This window comes from Meriones unguiculatus, chromosome 10 (assembly GCF_030254825.1).
Source record: "Meriones unguiculatus strain TT.TT164.6M chromosome 10, Bangor_MerUng_6.1, whole genome shotgun sequence".
Taxonomy (NCBI): Eukaryota; Metazoa; Chordata; class Mammalia; order Rodentia; family Muridae; genus Meriones; species Meriones unguiculatus.
In genome coordinates, this window is record NC_083358.1 from 34,925,401 (window position 1) to 34,952,702 (window position 27,302).

The following is a 27,302-nucleotide window of genomic DNA, read 5'->3' on the forward strand; positions in this document are numbered from 1 at the left end:
ATACGTGCTGAATCCCAGCATGCTTGGAGGTATGAATGGGTACTTTGGACATATCCAACACTGAACAATGGAACATGGAAGGTGGGAGGCTGGGGCATTCCAGAATGACAATGTACATGTAAATGCTATGGGAAGGTCCTCTTGTCTTGATCCCAGCAGCCATCTCTTTTCTTGTGTTTCCAATAATAATAATAGTAATAATAATAATAATAATAATAATAATTCAGATATGACACAGGAGTAAATCAAGTGGTCACGAGTTTACTTACAACAAACAGAGAAACAAAAACATACTCTTTAGGAAAAGCATGAGCTGAGCTGAACACCAATGGTCCCAATCCCAGCAGACACAGGGCTTATATCTCTCTGCCCACTTCCCCTCACTCCTGCCTCCTCTGGGGTGGGCACTTCCAGGAAAGTGGTGTTTTCTTCTTAAAAGCTTATTTTACCAGAATTCAGACTGTTATGTGTAAATATACAATATAGAAGAATATGTATAGAGACTCAAAATTCACTAGGGTAGGGTTAGGTACCAGCACTCAGCCCGTGGTGTCCTAGTGAGGAAGACCCCTTAAGGAAGAAAAACCAGCTCATAGAGAGAAGCACACTAACTCTATTACTCTCAGGGTAAAATAGGAAACTGTCCTAGGTCAAGGTCATTAGAGAGATTTCAATGATCCCTGAGAGGGTCCCATCCCCGAGGCCCTACTAAGGTTGAAGTTGAACCAGACAATAAAAACTGATGCTACCCCTAAGTGAGCAGACGCTGCAAAAGGCAGATGTGCAGGGCAGCCTGAGGTTGAAGGTGAAACAATGCATTAAGAAAACCCTTCAGAAACTAGCCCTCACACAAGCATACTGGAACATGCGGAGCATGGGATAATGCTAGAAAGTATGAATTGCCATGTATTTAAGATACCCAAGACAATACGAATTGAGTCCACACGCATACAGACAGTCAGCTGTGCCAAGGGGTGGGGGATGGGGATGGGGTGGTCTCTGCAAATCAGGGCCTGCAGAATAACAATCTGCAGCAAGAAGGAAATCCACTTCAACACGACTTAGTAGCTAGTGTTGGTTCAAACTTCTAGAGTCTGACCCTGGGCCGATTATTTTAAGCATGTTCAAGTACAGCACAATTCGGGGCAAAGTTTCCAGGTGTAACACAACCCTGCATGCACAAAGAGGCATAATTACATGGAAACTCTTCCCAAAGTACACGTCACTTCTTTCATAGAGACGGTTTCTGTAGATAGGCTACACGTGTTATCTTAAGGGCCTAGAGGAGGATCCGGTGTGGTCTCAGTCATACAGATAGCACAGAGGTTGCCTGACTATTAACCACCCCTGGCCCTGTCTGGGGAAGCCTGGGGAGCCCTTAGCCATACAGATAGCTCAAAGGTCACCTAGGCTATTAACCATCTCTGGTCCTTCAGATACATGCCAAGGACTGGGATAACTATAGCTATGTCATTAGGTAGACCTAGTTTAGCTTTTTGAGAAGTCTCCACATTGACTTCCGCAGTGGCTGTCCCAATCTGCATTCACCCACAAGCAGTGACTCCTACTTCCCCACCTACTCATTGGTATCCATTGTCAGTTGCTTTCAACTGACAATGTTCATTGTTCAGATTATGGCCCTTTAAAAAAAAATAGTATGCTTTCTTAATTCTTTGTTATTTTGAGTTCTTTGTATATTCTAGGTATTAGGTATTAGTCAGTCATCTACAGGATGTGTAGTTGTCAAAGAGTCTTGCTTGCTCTGTTCACTTCCTTTTCACCAGATTATTCTTTGCTATACAAACACCTTTTAGCTTTACGACGTCCCATTTGTCAGTTTTTGGCATTAGTTCCTAAGTGAAAAGAATCTTTTTCAAAAAGTCCTTCTTGATATATATCATGGAGGACACTTAAGGCAGATTTCTTACTGGAAACTACTGTGAGTAAAAGTCCCTAGAGAGAACCACAACTTACAGTGAACCTCCTACAACGCTGATTAACTGACTATAACTTCAGTGATGTGGGGAGGTTGGAATGTTACAAGTCCAGAGCCACGTTATCTTAGGCCAATCTTTAGACTCCTTTGATTTATTGATTAGCCTCTGTTTGTGGATCAACGTCTTTTGTGGCCACTGGGTAAATTTGTTAGAATACAGCAATAGAACCCTAGTGTCTACCAGCTGTATCTGAGGCCGATAGCTGAGATCTTCCCATAATGCTGTAACTTACTGCTGTTTCCACTGGTCTGTTTTTAAACTGTCTTGACATAAGAACTCACAGAAACTGTGGCAGCATGCACAAAGCCCACACAACTTCAAGCCAGACAAAATCCCAGCACAGAGAGGGGGAAATGGGTACAAAGTCCCACTACTAGCCAAGAAGCTATTTGAAGTTAGTTGACAACAACTGGGTGAAGAAAAAGTTACTTTTCCTCAATGGCGTGTTACTATGCCATAGTCCAGGGCAGGCCTCATGCTCAGGAGTAGTTGACCAGCACAACATGGGATCCATGTTTTTTTTTGTTTTGTTTTGTGGTTTTTTTTTTTTTGTTGTTGTTGTTGTTGTTTTTTTTTTTTTTTTTTTTGGTGTGTTTTTGTTGCAGTGGTGGTGATGGTTTGGGGTTTTTTGTTGTTGTTTGAGATTTTGTTTGTTTTTGTTTGGTTTTTGGTTTGGGGGGGTTGGGTTTTTTTTTTGTATTGTGTTTTTGATTTGGGTTTTGTTTCCTTGATCTTTTTGTTCTATTTAGTTTGGTTTTGTTTGACATTTTCCCAGAAAGAAGAGAAAACATGAAAAGGCAGAGGTAGGAAATTGAGAGGTAATGGGAGGACTCAGGAGGGAAGGAAAATGGGATTGAAATATGTTGAAAAATTAAAAAAATAAAAATAAAAATAAAATGCCTTGATTGTGGCTTTCTTTATTCTGATACTAAAAAAGCTTCATCAAATTGTTACCAGGTTGGAACATAGAGTTTAGAATAACTGAATCTTTTACTTATCCCCCTTTGAGGTGAGAGTTGTGTTTTTAAGTTGACACTAGGCAACTCGCAAAATAGTAACTCACCTACTTTATAGAGCTGAAAGGAAAAGGTTTCACGAGGCCCAGTGCCACAAGTCTGTAGTAACAACTACATGGGAGGCTGAGGCAGTAGTTCGAGGCAAGCCTGGGCCACTTGTCTCAAAATAAAGAAACAGACAAACAAACAAACAAATGAAAATAAAAGTGTTGGGGCTATAACTCAGTGGTAAGGTGCTTAGCTGGCATATATGAAAACCAAGACTCATAGGAGGGATAGGGGTCCTCAACTTGAAATTCTAACATCATAAAAAAAATTTTGAAGACAGCTGAAAAACTAGTGAGAGTACTAATTGTCAGGCCTGTGCAATAAGAAATACTAAGGAAAGATTCCCAGGAAGAATCAAGTCTTTTTCCCTTGACTGCTAACAGTATGGCATTATTTGAAAGTACAATGTGTTTAAAATACAAGAGACATACTGTGTATGCCCATAATTATCACTAAAGTCTACTTAAAGAGCGATGAAGAAAAATCCGAGAGTGGAGAGAAAATGAATCAAAACCTCACAATCGGGAAAAACAGAGCATCAACAAGCAGAAAAGGAGTGCTGACAGATCTTAATCCAGCCATACCAGTAATTACATGGAATTAACACGCTTGAGCATATTAATCAAGAGATTTGCGAGACTAGATTTAGAAAGCAAGACCCAGTGCCATGCTGTAGGATGCGGAATATGGCTCCATTTTTCTGACTTCTGGCTGCTGGTGGCTTTTAAGCCTCACCTGTCGCCTTCCACTGTGGCTCCTTATCTAGAGAAGCAGATTAGAAAGCCCGGGCACTTCCTGACTTGGTGCCAGGTGAGAACCGAGCCTCATAAGCTCACCATGGTCCCACCCTCTGCAACAAAAGTCCTCAGCCTTTTCTTGCAGACCTTCTTGGAGCTGATTGACAGGCCTGCCCTGCACCTCAACAGTGTATGTAAGAAAACTCGGTATAGTGTAAATAGAAACACACACATTTATACATTTATATTTGTATTTAAAGTAGAAGAAAGATACACTATGCAACCCAGATACTCAAGAGGCAAATTGGGTGGTTATATTAATATTCCATGAATCAGTGTTACAAAGGAAAGGGAAGGCATATAGAATATTAACAGGAAAACTAACCAAGAAGATACTACAATCTGATGCATCCACAACAGCTATTAGAATCTCAGAGGCCCAGCTTAATATTTGGGGGCTTGGTTCCCCCGAGAGTAAGTCCCGACTGCAGTCATATTGAGGTGAATGGGATGGTAGTTACAGGAGCACTGGAAAAGGAGTGGGGAAGAGACCATGCTGGAAGTCAGCTCGTGCAACTGTGGGAAGAGGCTTCTTAGTGGGAACCGAATCATTTCCACTGGGGACCAACAGGAAATAACACAAAACAAAGCCAGTGTTACTCCTCCAGAGGAGCTCAGAAGGGGGGTATTTATATACCACCCTCTAGTCCTCGCTCACAGGTGGCTTTTCTGCAGCCCTGTAAAATGCTTCTGCAGGTGTTCATGGAAGAAGGTGGTTGGTGTCTTCCTCTGTCTTCCTCTACCTTATTTTTTAATCCAACTCTCTCACGGAACCTAGATCCCACCATTTTGCCTACACTGTCTGGTCATCAAGCTCCAAGGGCGTGCCTGTCACCCAGGAATGGCAGTTAGAAACAAGTGTCGTTTATCGCGTCTCCTTGAGGCTGGCTGCATCATCTTCCTCTGCAGGGTCAGATGGAAGGGGAGGAGGTCCTCCCCTATCAGGGGACTTGGGAAAGGGCAGAGGAGGAGAAGAGGGAGTGTGGGTGGGATTGGGAGGAGATGAGGGAGAGGGCTGCAGCAGGGATACAAAGTGAATAAATTGTAATAAATATATAAATAAAATTAAATTAAAAAACAAGTGTCACCACACTTGGCTTTGATGTTGGTGGTGGAGATCTGAAGTCAGGGAATCACGACTGAGCAGCAAATACTTTATCTACTCATCCATGGCCACAGACCTATTCATAGTTAGATTCCCTAGCTGCGGACCTAAAGGAAAAATAAGTGCTGGAATTTGTTTGCTGTTGTTTCTTTTTCACTCTCAACAGGGTCTAGAACTCAGCACAGCTCTTTCAAGCAGGAGGACCAGGGAAAGATCCTACAGTGAAGAATATGATGATTTTCGCAGCACCCTACCTGCACGAAGCTTGTGGATACTACACACTCACAGACACCGCAGCTCTGGGTACCGGAAACAAAGCCTCCGTCCCTCTCCTCGGCTTTGCCTTCTTACATCACTCATTGTGTATAGCATGATGCAAGCGAGTTGAACGGGACCCAACCTAGTCATAACCTGAGCTCCCTTTTACTGCTCCTTGGTGACAAACGGCAGTGTGTCCATTTCTCCTTAATCTTCTAACAGTGTTTGGAGCCGGGGGATGGGTAGGTTGGTTAGGCTGATCTGCAGAGGGAAGGATGGAAGATACTGTGAGGCAGAAATGCAGGGATGGATGGGGCTATGTTTGTAGGTCCTGGTGGTCGTAACCGTCATCAGCCCTTAGCAAGTACTTAGCTATGGGACTAGATGGGTTGACTGGAGATACTCAACCCAATAGACCCTCTGATGGTCTCTTGTTATTCATTTGGACCCTCTAATAATAACAGAAAGTAAATATTAGTATTTTTAATATGCTAAAATAAAGTTCACATTCGTTCAAATTCACATTAATTCTCAGAGCAAAGCTGAGAAATGAGTAGTTACTCACCTCCCATCAAAAGCAACATACAGCCCAGGGAAACTTTACTAGTAAGTGCAGGATCAGCAAAATAATAAAGTTGAAACATAATCATCATTGTCATTATCATAATTATCTTTAAATTCATGCATTTTACCATGTCAACTACCCGGCATTAAAACAACAGTGGAGGTTTCCCAAAGCACAGCTCTGTGACTACAGAGGCCTCAAAATCACAGAGCCGGCCCTGGGGGACAGAGCTTGGATATGAATCTAGAGCTTCCATCCACAGCTTGAGTCTCTGAGAGCAAAGCAATCTTTTTTTTTTTTTTTTTTTTTTTTTTTTTTTTTCTTGCACAGTAACTCAAAGTTTAACTCTACAATGTACCATTAAACTGATAGGACACTGGTATCTTAGTTTTACATTTCCAAACAAAGAATGTTCAATTTCTGCCAGTTGTTTCTATATCATTAGCACATCACACTTTAACTGGGCAGGATCTAGGTTTATTTCAGTCTATGAAAAACTAAAGTTCAAATCAAATTCAATCCTGGTCTTCTATTTCCTTTCATTTGACCGAGACAGGCTACGAGACCTAGAGAATGATGGAGACGGCTTGTGATTTCTCTCACGAGACAGAGAACTTTCTCTTCTCTTATCTCTAGAAAGTGACCTGCTCTTAGAAAAACTCTTGCCCCGGCGGAAATCCAAGGCTCCCGTTCAACTGACAGCGCTCTGCTGCCCTCTGGTGGCCGGTTAGCAGATAGCGTCCTGGGAAGGATCCTGGGGCCAGGGCTCCCTTAGCTTTAAGATGCATTCTCACTTCTTTGGCGTCTACAAGTCTTAAGGGCCAGATGGATAAGAACTTCTCATATCTCAGTGGCCTAGCAATTGCCAGGCCCCAAGACAGAACAAATCCACTTTTGGGTACCTTGGAAGAGTTCTGTAAATTCTAAAGAAAGATCAGCATTTTTCTACAGAGGTGTTTGCCTGGGTTGATCCTGAATGAGGAAAAATCGACTGGTTTTCCTCTCTGTGTCCATACTTGCAGCCAAACACCAGATGTGTGGCTTTCCCCACGCAGCAATTCTCCAACAATCTTGAGTGACCTACGATTCAGTTCAGTCCTGACACGATCGGCCAGGAGACAGCAGATCCCAGGTATGGAAAGCGGTCTCAGGAAGGCTGCCTCCGTGCCAGATGCCAGCATCAAGTTCAGGGTGTTACTCAAGCTTTGTGCTGCACTGACGCCAGCTTGCCCCAGTCCAGGGAGACAAGAAGCTCACGGAGTAAGTTCCACGAATCTGGTTTGTTACTGATAGCTGCAGAGACGACGGAGGCCTAGAGTTTGGTGTGGACAGGTTCCATGATGCCCCTAGAATGCTGCCTGGAGCATTCTTTTCTGTGCGTGCCCCTATTTGTGCCACATCTGAGAGACCGTGGCAAGGAGCCTTCACTTTGGTTTTATACAGAGACAGCAGGATACGGCGGCAGGGACACAGCCCAGGCTGCCGGGACCTGCACTCCAGCCCGCATTTTAAGTAGTTTTCCATCACGTTCTAGGGAACTGTGGTTGGAGTGGGCTCCTCTAGACGTCCTTCAGCGGCTGCTTAGCTCGGGAGTGTGTTTGGCGCCACCTAGTGACTGTACGATATTTTAACCATCTCCGTTAATAGCCAAGATGCACTAGAGGGAACAGAAATTCTTTGATTGGCAGACACAGCCAACTCAACAGGTCAGAAGGGTAAGGGCACCTCTGGTATGTCTCATCCTTACCTGCAAGGCCTGAGTCCTGAGGCCCTTCACAAGAGCTCAGGGGTAATTGACCTCAAAGGGTAAAGTGGACATAATGGTCCTTTTCCGAGGCCCTTCAGTCCTTTTACCAAGGGTGCTTCATTATCTACATATGCAAATCAGAGCCTCAGTACTAAGGGGCTGTTGAGTGCTCAGCTCTAGCTGGGACATTATTTCACCCACCCTGAGGCCCAGGAGACTTAGCAGAGAGGGAAGAGTTCTAGAAACCGCTGTCCGCACAGGACACGCTTGCTGTCTTCAGGAGCACGCCACAGCTGTAACCAGCTGTGCCTAAGAGTGGAGCCGATAAACTGGCAAGAAGTGGGGCGTCAGCCATGGAGGAGGGAGGAGAGAAGATCGTGCCGGAGGGGAACTTGATCACAATGAATTGCGGACAGATAAGAAACTGTCAAAAAAATTGACCGATTGAAAAACAGCTGAGTCTTCCCACACCAATTAACCTAGGCAAGTTAATCCCCCCTAGGCATGCCTAGAAGTGACAAGATCCTTCACAGATGCACCTAGAGGCTTGTCCCCTAAGTTTTGTGAGACCCTCTCACGTTGACACTAACCATCACCCTGACCCACTGTCTGTGTGTTACAAGAGCTTGGGGAAATTCCTTTTCTTGAGTTATTATAGCTACATTTCTATTATACACAGACATTTGATGTACCAGTATGTATGTGTGCATACTATATTTAAGAATGTACGTGTGTGTGTGTGTGTGTGTGTCTTGTTTTCTGGTTTTGAATCCTGACAGAATCTCCATCTGAATAATGACCCACAGAAGACATAATTGTGGTAGATTAGAGAGAACTATCAATCATTTTCTCCTGTGAGGTTGGAGACCTTGGTTCAAGCTGATCTCTCTAACTATATGGTTTAACATGAACTGTTTGCTTTGTAATACACTGTAGACACTTAAAATACATATGTTTAACATGTTTTATTAAAACATGCATGCTGGCTGGAGAGATGGCTCAGAGGTTAAGAGTCTTCCAGAGGTCCTGAGTTCAATTCCCAGCAACCGCTTAATGGCTCCCAACCATCTCTACTGGGATCTGGTGCCATCTTCTGGCGTGCAGGCTATATGCAGGCAGAGTATGTAATAATGCAGGCAGTGTGTGTAAATAACAAATAAATAAATCTTTAAAATGATTTTTAAAACATTCATGCAAGTGCATATATATACAAGAATACAAATTGTATAAACATGTGAACAACACATATGTGCAAATAAACATGCTTACATATTTATTTGTTTACATATGCATACACAATGTATTTGTAATTGAAGATTGTGTTGTAACTGGATGAGAGCTCATGTCTACCTCCTGGCTGGTGTCAGGAAATGCAGCCTATCAGAAAGCTTAAGGGCACATAATGGGGCTGTGTCTCCTGGGTTCAAATCCCAGTGACAACAACTTATTTTTGTTTTTGTTTTTAACATTAGAGCATCTTTTATATAGACATAAAAATTCTTTTTTTCTTTTATTTTTTTATTTTTAGTTACATTTTGTTAACTCTGTATCCCAGTTGTATCTCCTCCCTCATTCCCTCCCAAGCCCTCCCCCTCCCTCATCTCCTCCCTGCCCCTTTCCAAGTCCACTGATAGGGGGGGACCTCCTCCCCTTTCATCTGATCCTGTTTTATCAGGTATCTTCAGAACTGGCTACAAAGTCCTTCTCTGTGGCCTAGCAGGACTGTTCCTCCCTTGTAGCAACAACTTGTAACTTATTTTCTTCTTTTGCACATTGGAAAACTAATACCGAGCCAGATCCCTCTCTTTTCTCCCCTCCCCCTCTTCCCTCTCCTTGTCCTGAAGCTCTGAGGAAGATTCAATGAGTTGATATTTGTAAAATAGAACAATACCCATTACCCATACGTCACCTGTTTGTCACGCCACTCCATTAGCCTTGTCCAAGGTGCTGATGGCCCTGAGCCGGCTGACCTCCTTGGAGCCTGTGTGACTGGGACCTGAGCTCCTCTTAAAATGGCTTGAAATGGAGTCGGGCACCTTGCATCATGCTCTCCTTCCAGTTCCAAAACTTGAGAATCAGGGCTGTATAACTGTTGTTGTGATGTTGTGGGGCTCTTGTTGGCTCCTTAATATGCCTTGATCTGACTCTGCAGCTCACTTGCTATGCCAAAGCTGCAGATCCTGACTGGGCATGCCTAAAGTGTCCTCCCTAGGGACAGTGGTTTGGACTATTGAGTGGCTGTAGAGATGGGCTGAATCCAGTGGCAAATACAAGGAAAGCCATGTATGCTGCAGTATGAGAAACTCATCGGGGTCCTAGGAACAAACTCAGGGTGGGCAGAAAGCAGGTGAATTGTTGCTGGGCTGACCAAGGCCAGTGTCTCAGTTGCTTTTCTATTTCTGTGGCAAAATACCGTGACCAAAAGCAACTTGGGTGGAAATGGTTTTACATCTCACAACTTGCAGTCCATCACCCAGGGGAAGTCCAGGCAGGAAATGATGCCGCTGGCTCAGCCTGGAGCTGCAGGCATGCAAAGAATGTTCTTCATCTAGCAGCTAGCTGGCCTCTGCTAACAACTCCATATATCTGTGCTCCTGCTATGTCCAGGCCATGGTATCAATGGGACCTTTTCTGGGGGCAGGGATGGCCTTAGTGGGTTTCCTGCCTTTACTTACCGTCATGTCCTTTTGCTCTGGCCCTGCACCCCTTCTCCCAGGCCTGGACCTGCAAAGCTGGTAGCTGATAATAGCAGCCTAGATCACAGCTGGGTGCTGTCAGAGTCTCTAGGTGCAGGCCTCTTTCTCCTTCACTTTGGGTCGCAGTAGCATAAGGGGATGTCTCCCTCTCCACCAAGTCTAACGGGGGCTGGTAGTGGAGAGCCTGTGAGAGAGCAGGGTCCTAGAGGGCAGGAAGGACCAATTAGACCTTGAATCTTAACTTCGTGCCCAGGCAGTCACGTGCCTGAGGATCCAGGAAGACTAGGATTTGGTTACCCAAACCAAAGGAAACATCCAAAGGAGAATTAAAGAGAGACGTGTGGAGAGACATTATTCTAGCCACATGAAACCCAACAATCCAACTGGTGTGCCCTTGAAATGAACTGCAGGAGTCAGAACAAGGTATACTGGAGAACAGACAAGAGACCCGAAGCTCAACAATGACAAGGTTTCCTGCTGTGGAGTGATGGGACAAGGTGTAGATCCAGGGACTGGCTTGGGTATGGAATGTCCCCCAAAAAAGATGGCCTGTTGAAGGCTTGGTCACAAGAGAATGGAGCTACGGAAAGGCAATTAGAACATAAGAGTGCTGACCTCACCAATGGATTCACCATTGGTGACTCTCAACTCAATGATCTAGGAGTTGGAGGCCTGTGGGAAAAAGTGAACCACTGCAGGCAGGCATATGTCTTGTTCTAACATTCTCCCATCTCTCCATGCTTCATGGCTTCGGAGACACAAAGCAGGCTTCCTCCCATCACACCTTCCCACTCCAATAACACGTCAGCATTCCCACTGCCATAAAAACAATGACCATTGACTGTAACTACAACATGGCAAAATAGACCTTTTTTCCTCTGAGTTACTTTTCTTGGGTATTCTGTCATAGTGGTGGAGAGCTGATTTATACCAGAAGCAGGGCCATTGCCATGATGACAATTGATATTCTGCCTGAGTTCAGATGTCTTTGGAGCTTGTTTGTAGAAAGAATCTCAAAAGTTTGGACAATCTAGCTAGACAAAACTTGAAAAGCTGTAAGCTGAGCATGGTGGTTGATTCTGCCAGACCAGAACACTGTGGAGTTTTGGATAGAAATGAGATTCCATCAGGGACTGAACTAGAACCCACTCATGCTGCATTCTGAAAATGGCCTAGTCCATATTTGCTCCATGCCCGGAGAATCTGAGGAAGCCTGAATTGAAAGATGATGATCTAATTAATTTTAAGACAACACAATGGCCATGTGTATTACTGGCTGCTTTTGGCCCCATTTGCAGCATGACTACAGATGAGGAAGCAGAGCAAAAAGATTTGCAAAGCTTTCAATGTGTTCAGAGATGAGGCTTGTTTAAAGTTGGGCCAAAAGAAGTATGATCGCTAATGATATTAGTTCCCATACAGAGATATCAAAGTGTGGTAGTTCCTTCCTGCAAACCCAGCAGTTGAGAGTCTGAGCCTAATGTCTCGAAAGTTATAAGCCATCTTGAGCTACATACCAAAGCTTCTCAAAGGTCCACAAGAAGAAAAAAAGAAAAAGGATAGGAGGAGGAATGAAATCTTGGTGGAAGGGGAGGAAAAAATGTTTTAGGAGAATCTCATGAAATGGATAGATGCTACCCATTGTGAGTCCAAGTGCATAGAGGCAAAAACTCATATGAAACACTTTGCTTCTTGGAAGAGCAACCCACACCTGTAATCCTGGCATCTGGGAAGCTGGGGTAACAAGTATGTGTGTGTGTGAAATCAGAGCTAGCTTAGGCTGAGACCATCTCGAAAAGAAGGAGGAGGAGAGGAGAAAGAGAAGAAAGAGAGAGAGAGACTGCTTGCTTTAGAAAAGAAAAAAAGTAAAGTTTTGGGGTGCCATGCTTATGCAGAAAACAATTTCCCACATTCAACCATCCAGACACTCAGAAGACATCTCAACTATGTCTACAGAATGTTGCTGCTGTTGCTGCTGCTTGAACTATTAGCACTCCTTGGTATTGTCCATATGAGACTGTTCTTGCAAAATTGCATTATAGAAGAGTCATGACATCCTAATGATAACACTAACATGTCAGCAAAAGGTCTAGGATGCAAAGTAATGTGTACCAGGCTTAGGATCTCTTTGCACATCTCCTGGCAGGGCCAGAAGTGACCTAAGAACACTGTAAGCATCCAGCAGAGCCAGGCCAGGAGAGAAGCTATGTGAATACCAGATGGTGAAGTCACAGGGACAGGGATGCTAAGGGTCTCAAAACACACATCTTGGAAACATGTGCAGGGTACTGGACAGAGGATTCAATGTTTGCCCCTACTGTATTTTGGCCTTGCTTTATGAGCCTCATTCTGTCTTTTGGGGATGGAAATATTCTCCCTGTCCCACTGTTTTACGCTGGAACTATGTAATATTCTTCTTCTTTAGTTAGCAGTTGCTTTTGAGTCTCAGCAAAGATTTTGGACTTAAAATATTTATTTAGTGTGTGGTGGTGGTGGTGGTGGTGGTGTGTGTGTGGTGTGGGATTCATGAATGTGAGGACGAGTGGGTCTCTGCTTTTGTATCTGTTTCTTGTTTTTTCTCTTGATCTTTTCCTCCTGTTTGATGTTTTTTTTACTTTTCCAATGTGTTAGTTTTTGTTCTATCTTTTTGTATTTTATTTTATTTTATTTTATTTTATTTTATTATTACCCCATAGAGACAGAAAGGGGGTGGATCCAGATGGGAGGGGAGGGGAGGAGGAAGTTCGAAGAATACAGGAAGGGAAAACTAATCAGGGTATATTATATGAGAAAAAATATATGTCCAATAAAAGAGAAATACCTATATGGAACTCACAACCTCCCCCAAACAAGGCCAACCATGAGCTCCAAGAGCCTGAGTGTAAATAGTGCCTTCTGCCCAGAAAATCCACATCTGCACTAAATTGTGCATGCATCTAGTTCAATTCAGCAGAGGTTCTGATTCCATTGAAACCCAGGCCTAGGAATGACAAACAAAACAAAATTAGACGCCAGACATGTCGTAAGGCATCCACTTTGTATTTAAACAAAAATGTGTGTTAGGACTGGTGTATGGCTCAGCAGGGGAGCATGAGCTCAGTGTGCTGGAGGACCTGGGTTTGATTCCAAGTACCAGAGAAGAACAACGTGCAGAACAGAAGAAAAAGGGCAAAAAGGGGAAGAGGGAAGAGGAGGAAAGGACGAGGAGAAGAGAGCAGGGAAGGGAAGAGGAGAGGAGAGACAGGAGGGCAAAGGAAGGAAGAAAAGACAAAAGAGGAAGATGGAATATAGAAAGTGAAGGGAAGAGGAGAAGGGAGGGGAGGGGAAGAGATTGCTAGTCTTTGGGTTAAATCACACACTCAACCTCCTCTGTCTTCTTTCTCTTCCATGGGTTCTCGAAGCAGCCATTTGTATGGAAAATGGACTACTGTGGCCAAAACCTCTTCTTTACCAGTTAGTGGCCCATCGGGAACGAAGTCACTTCATTTATAAAACTCAAAGCTTTTACATTCGTGGAAAAACGCCACAACCAAATACACGGCACAGGAAATATCTTTTATTATACTGTACATTTTTTTCCATGAAGAGAAAAACTTTCAAAATAAATCCAAAGCAGACGCAGAGATTCTCGTGATATGAGAACAGTCATAGACACAGAGAAGATGCGATTGAAACAATCCTATTTACACAGAAGTAGAGACAGTGGAGCGAGGAAAGGCACCCCACAAGTTCACAGTCACCAACCAAGGCCAGGAGAACTGCTTATGGGCAGAGCTGCGGGTCCCCAGACTTGCCAACACAGGGCAGAGCAACACCCCCTGTCTTCTTAATGCCACCCACATGGCAACTGGAAAGGCCTGGACTTCTTCTCAAATACCAAGTCTTTCTGGCATCAACTGGAAAAAAAAATTCTGACAAAGAGGACCTACTGGACATAAGAAAATATCAAAGCTCTGCAGGCCAGAAGTCTCTATTTCTAAGCCCAATAGATGGCCAGTCATGGGGTTACTTTGGGAAGCTTCTTGCCCTATGGAACATGCTTCCTTCATTGCAACTTTAACACAAGGATGACCTTGTGCTTTGCTTTTGTTCATGTTTTCAATTGAGTGTGTCTTCATCAAACCCCTGATTTTTACAGGCCCAACTCCCTGCAACCCAAAGATGTAAAGCTCCCCTGTCAAGCCACAGCTAATGGACTGTGTTCCAACTGCTAATCAATCCTAATGAGCACTACTCATCAATGCTGTGCCGCTCCCACCATACCAGACACCCGTTTTGATCACTTCCCCTCTCCAGTTTTCAAAAGAAATGAACAAACACATGAAGTGAGCTTAATGGGGTAGAAATGATTTCTTTGGTCAGAACATGTCAGTCTTGATGTTACCTCCACTGGGAAGGAACTCCCTCTGAGAATTAAGGCAGTGTAGGGACCTTTGTTAAGCAGGATGTCTGGGGTGGGTTAGGATCATTCTCTCTTCTGTCTCACTTGAATCTAGAGTGAAGACTGGCAGTTAGGGCTGAGCAACAGTAATGGTCTTTAAAAACCGTCTCACATCTCAGAGAAAACAATCCTCTAAGATCCGGTAAAATATCAAAAGTGCCAAGTGTCATAGACAGTACTCAGGAACATGCTGGTCCTGGGTAACCCACACTATTAAAAGAAATGTCACAACAGAGAAGGCAAGTGTTACTTACGATAAAGCACTAACCACCACCTTCCTGCAGCCAGTGTGGATGGAAAGGTGAGGACAGGTGACCTCCTAGCACCTTCGTGAGGACCTCCAGGGGCCTTCTGGGGGCCCCAGCGTATCTCCCCCGCATTAGAGCACCTGCGCTTGGAGCCAAGAGCCACTCGCCCACGTCTCAGGAGCCAACTTCAAAGCAGCACCATTGCTTTAGTCTGGGGTTCACTCGGCTAGCACCACAGGTCAGTTCAACGTCTGCAGGCAAAGAGGCCACCCGGAGAGCCAAGAGAACATGGCGGGCTGTGCTGATCAAGGGCACCCAGGCTTTCTGAGCACGTGCACTCGTGACAGCCAGGTGGACTCTCATTTCCCAGGTCCCACTGTTCACAAGATGACAACTGTCGCCAAAGGAGTGGACAGTACCTCTCAGGGAGTCAGTAGGATGGGATTCGCAACACTACCCTTCTCCCAAATCACTGTTCTTCTGCTAAGAAACACTCCTTCCCCTCACGTGGGACTCTGTGTTTGGTGACGGCCTTGGGTGGAGTAAGCAGGGAGTGCCCTGGTGCTCCGTACTGTGAAGACAGGATAGTAATAGAGGGTGCGCTCTGATCTCTTGGGAGCTGAGACTCTATCTTCTCACCAGGGAAATGAGAAGATAGGAAGCAGCCTTTCTTTCTACGGGCAGCTGGGAGGCAATGTGGTTGAGAGTTGTTTGAATAATAACAGTGACATATTTCACAGGCAACAGCTGGAAAGGAATCACTACACCGGAGAGGTGTTGAGGCTGTTTGCTAACAGGGCTCTGGCTTGTACCTAGGCTGCAGTGGAGAGGAGCAGTCTCTCCTTCCCCAGTGCTCCAAGACAGTGGCCAACAAGGGATGCCTTGAGCTGAGCGGGCCTTCTTACATGGAGGAATCAAAAGTCCATAGATTTTCTCTAAGGAATGACTCAAGGATGCGGTTCAGCAGGAAAATTTGGGGGACCTCAGAGTAAATCATCTCCCATTCCCAGATGACCTCACCTGGCTTCTTCTTACAGCCTCCATGGGACATAGACCTCCTAGTTTCTCCGTGAGCTTCCTACATGGCCCCAGTAAGTACTGTGGTCCTTTTTTCCCCCCTTTCATATCACACACACACAAACTGTAAAGGGGATTCACACTATCACAATGGCAGCCTAATGATTTTGTATTCCATATAAGGGCATAAGTGACTCTAACCATAAATGTAAATCCCAAGGAGATGCCATCAATTTACCAAAACATCCTTTTCCCTCAATGAACCAAAACTAACCACTGGAGGGCACTAGTTGCAAGTTCGCATCACTAGTGGACCTAGAAACTTTCTGACCCTATCTACCTGCCCCCTCCAGTCAGAATATCCTCCCTGGACATGAGGGGCTGGTTGTGCTGCGATGTCATCAGTCCATCGTGCCCTCCAAGAGCCAAGTCCAGCCAATGAAGAAACAGGCTGCTCTCGGCCAATAGATCTGATTCCTGTCTGTTGAGATTCCCAGGGAAAGGCTTGGGAAGTGTTTGCAGCCCAAAATGAACCATGGCAGCCTGACACCCACCTGGCCCCACCTGGCCCCACCTGGCCCCACCTGGCCCCACCTGGCCCCACCTGGCCCCACCTGGCCCCACCTGGCCCCACCTGGCCCCACCTGGCCCCACCTGGCCCCACCTGGCCCCACAGGACAGAGATCTCTATGATGGGCACACATATGGGCTTCAGGGAGACCCTGCTTCAATCCCCAGGACCAGACGGGATTCGTCTAGCAGTCACCACCTTCCTAGACTATCTGGTTTGGGACTATCCAAATACCAGAAGTCAGTAAAGTAATATTCTAGAAATTCCAAAACCAATCTTAATTGACTAATTAACTAGAAAACTAAGTCAGAGAGTTTCTGCTCAACCCCTCCCCCAAAACATCTACCAGCCGCGTTTTAGGTGCAAATACCCCCCACATTCCCAAACAGAGGCTCAGATCCCAGTGTGGGGACTAGATGGACAGAGAGGGGTAACTACATTTTGGCTCCCACACAGAGCCCATCAGGCTTTGGTTGGGCTTTTGATATCTAACCAAAAGCCAATCTTTTCTCAGCCTTGATGAACTGAAGATTTCTTCCATGACCAGAGGTACAGGCAAATTCAGGTATGCTCCCAATGCGGTGAGATTGCTCACAAGCCAGAGTTCCAGAGGCATGTCTCATTGCCTCCTTTCATCCTTTTCCTCAAGGTCCACTAGTTCTCCACACTTGCTGCCTCCGGGCCAGATAAACAGAAGGTGAACAAAAACCAAAGTCACAGAGTCATTAGTAACCAGGAAAGCAAGAGGGATGGGAAAGGCATCTTCCAGGAGAGGAACCCCAAGGTGGTGTCCACATGGGGGCCATGAGATGCCCTTAACCTGGACGTTGGCACATGGGTTCCTCCTCCTAAGGGCCAGGTTCAGATAGCCAGCCAGTGCCGCAACTGCAATGGAAGATAACAAGACCAGCATAGTGAGGACGAGGCCAGTAGAAACTTAGAGGGCCAAGGGCCAACTGGTTGGGTCAACTAGAAGCAAAGGGGAGGCAAAACAAACAGCATACTTCCTGGCACAGACCTCAGAACCCCCTTTCTAATTGGTGCTGGATGCTAAGAAACAACCACAGAAGGGGGAGCTCAACAGGCACCACCCTCACTGCTTGGGCCCTCGGCATGTTATTAATGCCCTGCAGCTATGCCTTCGAGGTATGAAATGCTCAGCTTAGTTTGATGACACTTCACAGGCAGAAGAAAACTAGGAGCATTCCAGCCCTTGGCATGCCAGGACTAGGAAACAACAGAGCAGCAGCAGGAGGAGGCTTGGTGGAGACACACACAGTCTCATCTCCTTCTGCCCCCATGACCTCAGTCTCAAAGGTGAAGCTGGATGCCACCTGGATTTTCCTGACTGTGATCCTGCTTGGGGCACCCAACCAAGAACAACCTGAGCCCACCACCTCCTGCCACACACAACCCAAGGTCAGTTCTGCGTTTACCTGGAACTGTCTCACGTCTCTCTGGGCCACCAGGTGGTGCTCATTCTCTGGTGTGATCCCATAGGCCAGTCTCTGTGAAAAGGGAGAAGGGAGGGAGCCTCAGTGACTCAGGGAGAGCAGCCCAGGTGTGAGGCCTTCACTGTACCAAGTGAAGACATTTGGAAAGACCACCACCACCACTAGTTTACACGGCCAAATAAGAGTCCTGACCTTAACTTCAGGATAAAAGGCACCCCTGCTGTGTGTGTATCTCCATATGTGTATATGTGATTCATACATGTAAAAAAAAAAAATAAAAAGGAATCATTTCAGTAACCCCCGGTTTAGGCTGACCATATTATTATGATTAGAAAAAAATGGTAGTGGGCCCTGGCAAGGAGAGATGGGCTATCTGGAGACATTACATTAAAAGGGGACAGATGTGGCTGAGTTTTGCTTTCTTGTGTGGCCACCTGAAGCAGCACAGGCACTGGCAGGAAGTGAGCAGGAAGCACCTCCCATGGTCCAGCTTCTTGGCACCCAAGTGTTTTTCTCTTCCAAGCTACACAATATTATTCTCAGGTTACAGATGTAGAAACTGAGGCTCGGAGTGGGTTATCTTGGTAGAGGAGGTGGGTATGCTGACCTTTATCCCTCTCCCTCTGCTCCCTCATCCCACAATAGCTGTCCCATAGCTTACCTCCCAAAGGGAGCCCCTTATGCTGAAGAACTTGTAGATGACATAGGCAGGCACCAGGATCATAGATGAGAGGGCGATGCCCCACCCGACCCAGTTGGCCCAGGGAGGGTAGACGTAGTCATCATAGGTGAGCGGCTTGAAGTTGATGATGCTGACCACCACCACAAACTGGGGGAAGGAAGGGATGGTGGCAGGGAGAGAAGGTGGAGACAGGGAGAAATGAAGAAAAGAGAGGGATGAGGGAAGGGAGAAGAGAACGGCCGGGATAGAAACAAAATGAGATGATCATAGAAGGAGAAAATGAGGGAGGAATTGAGAAAGAAAAGAAGAGGCATTCAAAAGGCAAGTGATAGCACAGATTCAAGGTGGGGAAGACAACAGGGGGAAGGAAAGAATGAAAGTGACTTTGGAGCCAGCACAGGCACCTTGGGGGCCTGGCTGGAGACCCTCTAAGGTGAAATATCCCCCACCCCTAAGGGGCCCACCTGCATGGCTAGGGCTTTCATCCCAACACTTCCTCCCCCAAATAAGGAAATAAGTATGCCTACCCCACCCCAACCTGGACTCAACCACTCTCCTACAGATACCCCAGCCACACCCTACTACCCACCAGGAGGAAGGCGGGGCTCACGAACTTCCAACACAGTCTCCAGTACAGGCCTGGCTTAAAGCCCATCATCTGCTGGATGTCATTGCTGAACCTGTCCACACCTGTGAACACAGGGAGCAAGCCTGTCATGGGGAGCCCACAGATGAAGGCCTGGGGCCTCCCCTGACGCCATTACGTGAGGTTCTGGCAGAGTGCAGGTCAGGTGGCAGGTGACTGCCACCTTGGAATGCAGGAGGCCTGGCAGGAGCTTCGCTACGAGCAAACAAGGGAGAGGAAAAAGTCTGGGACAGAGTCACTTTTAGTGTGCCATTCCGATTATCTTAGGAGAGGGAAGCCAGAGCTCGGAGAAGGGGGAGCTGACCCAGACTGAGGAACCAGGTGCCTTGACCCCAGCCTGGCTCTTTCCCCTGCATAGTCCTTCTGTGAAAACCTATGTGCACCCATATGGACACCCCACAACCAGAATCTGAAAGAGATCATTAGGCACTCAACCTATGATCTCTTCCAAAAAGAGCAAGAACAAGATTAACCCATTAGTGTCACATAAAGGGGAAATGAACAGTGATAACATATGTGATGGTTTGGCAAATAAAATGCAGTGTATCTACTTAAGTCTTAAATTCAGTCACATAATGACAAAAAAGTCAGTATCAGTAGATTCTGAGCAACATCTGGCTCATATGGACCTAAAACTGTATGTTCATTTTTCACCTGAAGTTCAAGTTTATCCAGCCATTCGGTTTTGTTGGTTTGAGCTGTCTGGATCCACAGCTGTGGATCTGCAGCTCTCTACAGATTTCTATTTCAGAAGGTGGCACCACGAGTCTCTTGGGTCTTTGTAGCCCAGTGAGCTGAGGGTCTGAGAGACTCACACCTATATTTAATAGGAGCTGCCTACTTCTGGAGATGCAGGTGGCTGCCCCGGGCCTGAAAAGCCCCCTTTCCTCTCCAGATAAAACACTCCGGGAAATCTAGGGACCGAAGCTGGTAACAGATTCACTTACCATAAAACCAGGAAACCCCGATAGCTTCCATAAGCACCGCAAACAGAATGGAGGTGCCTGCTGCGAAGGTGTCCAGCAGAGTGAGGACATAAATTCCTCCCTGCGGCACAGAGAGAAAGGGCTTGAGCCATCCTTGGCTGTAAACAGTCACCGACTATACCTAGCAAATCTTCCCTATCCCCATTCACATGTTCAGACAAACATGGGTGACAGGGCTATATGGCTATGCCTGCATTCTAACCAAGGGCTCCAGGAGCTGCTGGCTGGAACGGTTTACGCTCAGGAAACAGGATAAGTTTCCAGAGAACTTCTGCTGGCCCCGAGTCAATGAGTAGTAAATAATATAGTGCTTGGAAACCATCAGCCCCAGAAGAAGCTGAAGGCCACAGGGATCTACTGTTTTATAGATACACTGTTTAACAGAGCCCCCCGTGCTCAGCCTCACCCGGCCCATCCCAGCACCAAGGCCGAGATTGTCTGGAATTTTGAAGCACAGTCCTAGAAAGCCCCACATTATCCAACCTCACCTTGGTTATGCAAAACATGGCCAGAAGGAAGGTACCGATGGTGACACCAAACGTGAAGAGTTTCCGGTGTCGCTTCAGGACCTGGAAGTCATCGGCCAGTCCTGTGATGACTGCTTCCATGCCTCCCATCTGTACAGAACCAGAAAGGTGGGGCAGGAATGAAAGTGTTCTTGTGGTCCAGCCTCAGTTACATCAGTCCCTGCCTCCCTCCCACGTGTCTTTTCCCTCTTTCAACCCCAATCTCAACCGGTGAAGAGTTAACTCCTGTGGTTCTGCCTCAGTTACAGGTCCCTGACCCCTGACTTGGTCAACCTGTGTGGGTACTGATGAGAAATAGATAGCAGGGGACACTATTGCCCAGACTGACACATCTACATGCAAATAGAAGCTTCTGCAAACATCAACCGAAGACCTTCTCCAGATTGGGAACTTCATCCACAGTATATGACAACAGTTCCTTGCTGCCTTTGTAATCACCAAGCAAAGTGGTCACTTTAAATACACACTTTTGGAGCCTATTCCTTATGAACCACTGTTGTGGCAGACAGTAATCACACATGTCCCTTGCGCCTCTCCTCTGCCCTTGGCAGACATTGTTAGTGGACATTAGTAGTCTTCCCTGTGGTCTGGAATCAGGCTCAGAGTCCTTTCCAACACACTGCTCTGGCAGACCCACCAAGTGAAAAGCAAAGACAGTGAGATCTGCTCACCAGCCCCTCCCTAAGGCATTTAAGAATGAAGGGTGGAAACAGACATAAAAAGATGTCAGGAACTCAACTCTGCACGTAACTAAATAATAATGAAAACAATAAAACAAGGATCTAGTAACCAGACAGGGCTCAAAATGGTTGGGTTGGTTGTCAGTAATAAAATATAAGGAATGGGAAAGTGCTGAGTCACAGAACATTCTATTCATGTTCTTTCTGAAGTCTGGCTCCCCAGCTGCAAAAGCAGAGTGTTGGGCTGGCATGTCTGAGGCCCAGTACAATTTGGAGTTCCTGTAAGTTCCTGGCTTTGACCTAGGCTATCATTTTGAAGGGAGAGTCACTTCATTGTTTGGATTAAAATAGGGCCCTTGGGAACAGACACAGACAGCAACAGCCGTGCAGGCTGAGTACTGTAATGGGTCGCAGGGATGGAGAAAGGTGTTCTGAGAGGGATCACTCACTGAGCTGTCTAGCCCCAGAGCCAAGAGCATCAAGAAGAACAGGACAGCCCAGAACGTAGATCCCGACAGAGTGGAGATGGCTTCTGGATACAGGATAAACACAAGGCCAGCTCCTGGAAGAAATAGTAGGGCCTGATCAATGGCTGGGAAGCTCAGTGGGGGCTGCATAGGGCAGGGGAGCTCAGCCCAGCCTCAGAACACTCGGTCAGCCATGTGTGGCAGCACAGACTCATCTGCGAATGAGAGATGGAGCCACAGTTCAGCTGTGCTATCGTTCAGATCTCTGGTGTTCCCCAAACTGCCCCCCGTGCAATCGTGAAGTGGTGGAAACTTCAAGAGATGAGGCCCAACGTAGTCTTCCACTCTGAGTATGCGTGCTTGTAGGAGATATTGGAACCCAAGACCCTTTCCCCCTTCTTCCCTTTGCACCTCGGCCATTAGGTGAACAGGTTGTTCCACCATGTGGTCCCAAAGTAAGAGTGCCAAGGAGACACTGACTAAAACCTCCAAGGTTGTGAGTCAAGTAGCTCTGTCCTCTTTATACATCAATTATCTCAGCTATTTTGTTCATAGTAATACAAAACAGGTGAATGCAATCTGTGCATCAAACAAGCAGGCAGCAAGAGTGGCGCCTTGCCTTAACAGCTGTGAGTCATGTGTGGCCAATCCACCTTCTACTCTGCAGGATTCTACTCTGCTTCTCAGAAACTCAGAATCCTCGGAGTCCATTAAAGGCTGCCCTTCCCCCGGTCCCAACTTCCTTGTGGCCTTAAGAACACACAGGGCCATAGAGAAAGACAGAGGTTACCGAGTCAGGCTGACTAGGGCCAAATGCTAACATCACTGCTCACCTGCTCATACTTAGCTTAAATCCCCAGTCACTCATCTTTAAAGGGAATCTATTAACCTCTGCCTTGCTGGTTTGTGAGAACTAAGTGGAGGCATGCTGGCATATTTTGAACATAGTTTGTCCCCACTGAAATTCGTGCTCAGGCTTGCTCCCCAAAATAGTGATGTGAAGAAGCTTGGGAACCTTAAAGATATAAGTGGATGTTAGCGTGAGTAACCCTCTTTTTGAGAGTTCCTTCTTGATAAGCTCTTGGGGACTGGGTTGCTATGACTCAAGGCTGTCCTACAAGCATGAGTCTTTTGACGCACAGACATTTCTACTTCTACCTCTCTATGATAAGATAAATAGATATGACCCACACTGGAAGCCTAACTGATAACTAATCTCCGTGCTCTGGACTTCCAGATGTGTAAGCAAGCTAAGGGTTGCTAGGAATGTTCACTGATGGCCTCGAGGGAAAGTCCAACAGATGAGAGTCCAGAAAACCTCTGTAGCCAAATGTCACAGTCCTCCAACCATAGAGGCACTACGAAGCCAGCTCAGCCTTTCCTCATTTACCTGGAAACAAAGCGCCACCTACCTTCAGTGGCAACATCCTCAATCTTGACCTTGTGCTCATGGGCCATGTAACCAAGGATGGAGAAGATGGCAAACCCAGAAATAAAACTGGTGACACAGTTGATGGTACTGGTCAGCAGGGCATCCCTGGTAGAGAGAAAGGCTGCTATTGACAGTTCAAGTCCTCCCAACTCCACCCATACTCTGCCCATGAACAGCTGGCCACCTATGGAATCTTCAGTCATCAAAGGTCATCCATCCCTCTTCTTTTGCCCTGCTGTAACATGGAACCCAGTGCCTTGCCACCTGCTGGCGCAGTGCTTAAGCAAATTGCTAACCAAAGTCATGTGGTAAATAAACTCTGAGGGATCAGAGTTACTCTCTCTGAAAGTAAACTCTCTATGGCTCCCTATGCCTCCTGGCAACTTGTGTTGTCATTTCATAGTGTGGCTGAGATGATCCACCCTTTTTCCTTGGCTTATTGCTCATGAACTCTAGCATATACTCTTGCAACAAACAGAACAAAGCAACCCACTGATCCCCAGGCATGTCGCCTCCCTGTCTTTGTCCATGCCACTGCTTACCACCTAATGCCATCTGTTCCACATCTGCCTACCATAATCTCAACTGTCCTCACCAGTTTGCCTTGGGTTCACTTCCAGACTCTTAAAAACAGCACGCTACTAAAGGGATGGCCACCCTGTTTTCTGACCTCCCTAAAACCTCTCTTGGTTGTGCATTCATCCTGTTCTTTCTTCAATCAAAGACAGCCATTCTGCCTTAATTGTTAAATTCAGTGATAGAGGCAGGCCCAAATCTGCCCCAGCTTTGATGTCCTCATAGCATAGGGCTTGCAAAAGGTAGCATCAGGTACTTGTTGGTCCAGTCTGGAGATGGTCTCTTTTGTGTCCCATCTGCCCTGAAGATACCCTGTGTCCCAGCTAGCCCTCACTGTTTATTCTGCTCCTGCCTGACAGAGTATCTGATGAACAGAGTCAGGCAGCTTCACCTCCTCTGTCCCAGAGATCCTTTCCTGTGGGTTCCTATAGCTGCTGACCACAACTTTCCCAAGAGGTATCTTCTAGTAAATTTTCTCCTCAGGCCCCATAGACATCAAGGTTCACAAAATGACCTGGATGGTCCACAGGGGACATGTGGCTTCCTATCTAGGTAAAGCCTTCTCTATATTCCTAAACAGACAATCCTCAGCATTCAAAGTGTTGGCGCTTACCTGTAACAGTTGTTGTCAAATTTATTGTAACTGGCAAATGCAATCAAAACTCCAAATCCAGCTCCCAGAGAAAAAAATATTTGAGTGGCAGCATCAATCCATACCTGAAACCAGTAAACAAAGTTCATCTCCATCTCTACTTCCTGCAGACTGGATAACCTTCCCGAGTGTGCTTGTAGACTAGGGAATGTGGTCTGAAGCAGCAGACACAGTTACAGAAACAGGCTGGAATCTCCCTGGCATCTCTGGCCTCAAATACCCTAGTAATCACATCCTGCGGGAGCTCAATAGATCCACATAATGTCCAGATTTTCAAGAAACTTAATCAACTAGAAATTCTAGGCTAGAATGTTGACACGGTAAGACCAAAGAGCTCTGGCCATCTCAGGAGTTATGGGGGTGGGATCTTAAGACAATAATGATTTCTGCTGGACTTCCCATTGAAGACAGTGGTAACCAACAGAAGACATTGGAGACAATGCAGTTCACTTTCCTCTCCACCCTCCCTGGTGACAAAAGTATGCGGCTGGTGGACTAAAGATTTGGGTTTTTCTCCAACCTCTGTGTCATAGAATAACTAGGTTTGGCCCTAGTTAGTCTCACCTCTCCAATGTGGGAGCTTGTATTACTATAGGTTTATATGTAATATATTATTTATAATATTATATAATGTTATGTTATATATGATATTTATATTCAGTACAACTAAACTAAGACATTTGTGTGGGGTAATGTCTGCCATGTCTCTACTTGCATTATTATGGATTTCCCAACCTTCCACTATAAATGTGGGGCCAGATTCATTCACTGAGACTGCTCTGAGGACTCAGTGCATAGCTGACTGATGAGGGGAAGGAAAGATGCAGAACACATGAAAGCCTACTGTGTTTCACAAGTTTCAAGGTGACTTGGGGACTGTGCTCTCTTCCCTTCCTAATAGTTACACAGGAGAGAGGTTGCTTCTCGGTCCTCGATCTAGAGCAGAGTGGTAAGCTAAGTACTCAACTAAGAAAGAAGCATATTTAAATGCACCACTCCTAATCCTACATTACTGCACCCATCACCACCCAACCCTAAGAAGCCTTCCTCTACCTGGCCCAATTCGAGAAGGCCCCTGGCCACTCACCGTGGCCTCTTTGAGGCGGTAGAAGTCAATGTGTAGATAGGCGTTGATGCCATTGGAGGCTCCAGGCAGTGTGACACCGTGGACCAGGAGCACAAATAGCACAAAGTAAGGCAGGGTGGCTGTGATCCACACGACCTGAGAAACAGACAAGCTAGCTGTGAGGGTCTCACCCTGCCCATGTCCTGGGGAGGGACTAGGGCAAGGTCACTGGGTCTTTTCCCAGGAAGCAAACATACTACCCCCCTCTACTTTCCTTCTCCTAGTTTTTGAGGCACTATCTTAATCTCAGGGCCAGGTTCTTAGCCAGACATCAGGGCCAGAACAGTGAAGAGATGCCTGGCTCCCTGGAGAACTGATTGAATAGGCCTGAGATGAAAGCCGAGGTCACCAAGGGTAAAAACTAGGTTCTCAAAGCTTCTGATGCCTCTTTCTCAACAAAGCTGTCCTTCCCGACCCATTTAAGCTGCTTCATATTGAACAGAACACACTCCCTCTTTCCCTGTCAGCCTTGCCCCCAGCACATTACAGACATTGGTTGTTGCATCCAACTTATAGGCAGGCCATTTAAAAGTTTCAGTTTCTCTCTCTCTCTCTCTCTCTCTCTCTCTCTCTCTCTCTCTCTCTCTCTCTCTCTCTCTTCTCCATTTTCCTTCCCCTTTGCCATCTCTCCTTTTCCTTTACCCCTTCCTCTTTTGTGAATACGTGCTTTCATTTTCTTCATTGTTGAGAATAGATCCCAGAGCCTTCCATGTATCAAGTAAGCTCTCTACCACTGAGATACTTTTGTTGTTCTTGTTTTTTGAGACATTGGCTCACTTGTAGCCCAGGCTCCCTCAAATTCATGATCTCTCTGTCTCAGTCTCCCAAGTGCTGGGATTACAGAAATGTGCACAGCCCTTAGCTTCTCTCTTTTTTCTTTAACCACATTTAAGTACACTCTCTCAAGTCTGGTACATGTGGCTGGGCAGAAAACAGAAAAAACAAACAAACAAACAAACAAACAAACAAACAAACATTCTCCATCTCATTAGGAGCAGATTGAGACCATGACAAACTCTCATTGCAGAAACATAAAAGGGAGGAAATGACCTTCAGAATCAAAACAGATAGCCATGCCCCACCCAGCTTGGAGGGACAGAAAGAGGTGACCAGGAGGGCTGCCATCTTTACTATAGATAACTCCAGAGGATATGGAAGACAGTTCCTGATCCTGCGATTTATGATTTTTTTAATATTTTTCTAACTTTTATTAATTACACTTTACTTTGCATCTCCATAAGCCCCTCCCTTCTCCCCTCCCAATCCCTTCTTCACACATGACCCTCCCCAAGTCCACTGATAGGGGAGGTCCTCCTGTCCTTCCTTCTCATCTTAGTCTAGCAGATCTCATCAGGAGTGGCTTCATTGTCATCTTCTGTGGTCTGGTAAGGCTGCTCCCCACCTCAGGGGGAGGTGATCAAAGAGCAGGACAATCAGATTATGTCAGAGGCAGTCCCTCTTCCCATTGCGATTTATGAATTAAATGGTACAGCCTCAACTCCAGTATTTTCCAACTGAAATCAATGGGATTAAATGTTTTCATTCTTGATGCATCTGTGGGTTGTAGC

General features: G+C 46.0%; 1 protein-coding gene across 1 annotated transcript in view; it reads right to left on the reverse strand.

Moving 5' to 3' along the window:
- Positions 1-13,770: 13,770 nt before the first annotated feature.
- The window catches only part of Slc6a2 (solute carrier family 6 member 2), a 38,494-nt gene continuing 24,962 nt past the window's right edge, over positions 13,771-27,302 (reverse strand). Inside the window, exons 6-16 of the mRNA XM_021663047.2 lie at positions 25,696-25,830; positions 24,570-24,673; positions 23,361-23,485; positions 21,931-22,043; positions 20,763-20,891; positions 20,236-20,335; positions 19,232-19,332; positions 18,622-18,789; positions 17,943-18,014; positions 16,560-17,391; positions 13,771-16,489 (exon numbers count right to left, since the gene is read on the reverse strand). Coding sequence (XP_021518722.1) covers positions 17,368-17,391; positions 17,943-18,014; positions 18,622-18,789; positions 19,232-19,332; positions 20,236-20,335; positions 20,763-20,891; positions 21,931-22,043; positions 23,361-23,485; positions 24,570-24,673; positions 25,696-25,830 — 1,071 coding nt within the window. The 3' untranslated portion in view covers positions 13,771-16,489; positions 16,560-17,367. The remainder of the gene's footprint in view (positions 16,490-16,559; positions 17,392-17,942; positions 18,015-18,621; positions 18,790-19,231; positions 19,333-20,235; positions 20,336-20,762; positions 20,892-21,930; positions 22,044-23,360; positions 23,486-24,569; positions 24,674-25,695; positions 25,831-27,302) is intronic.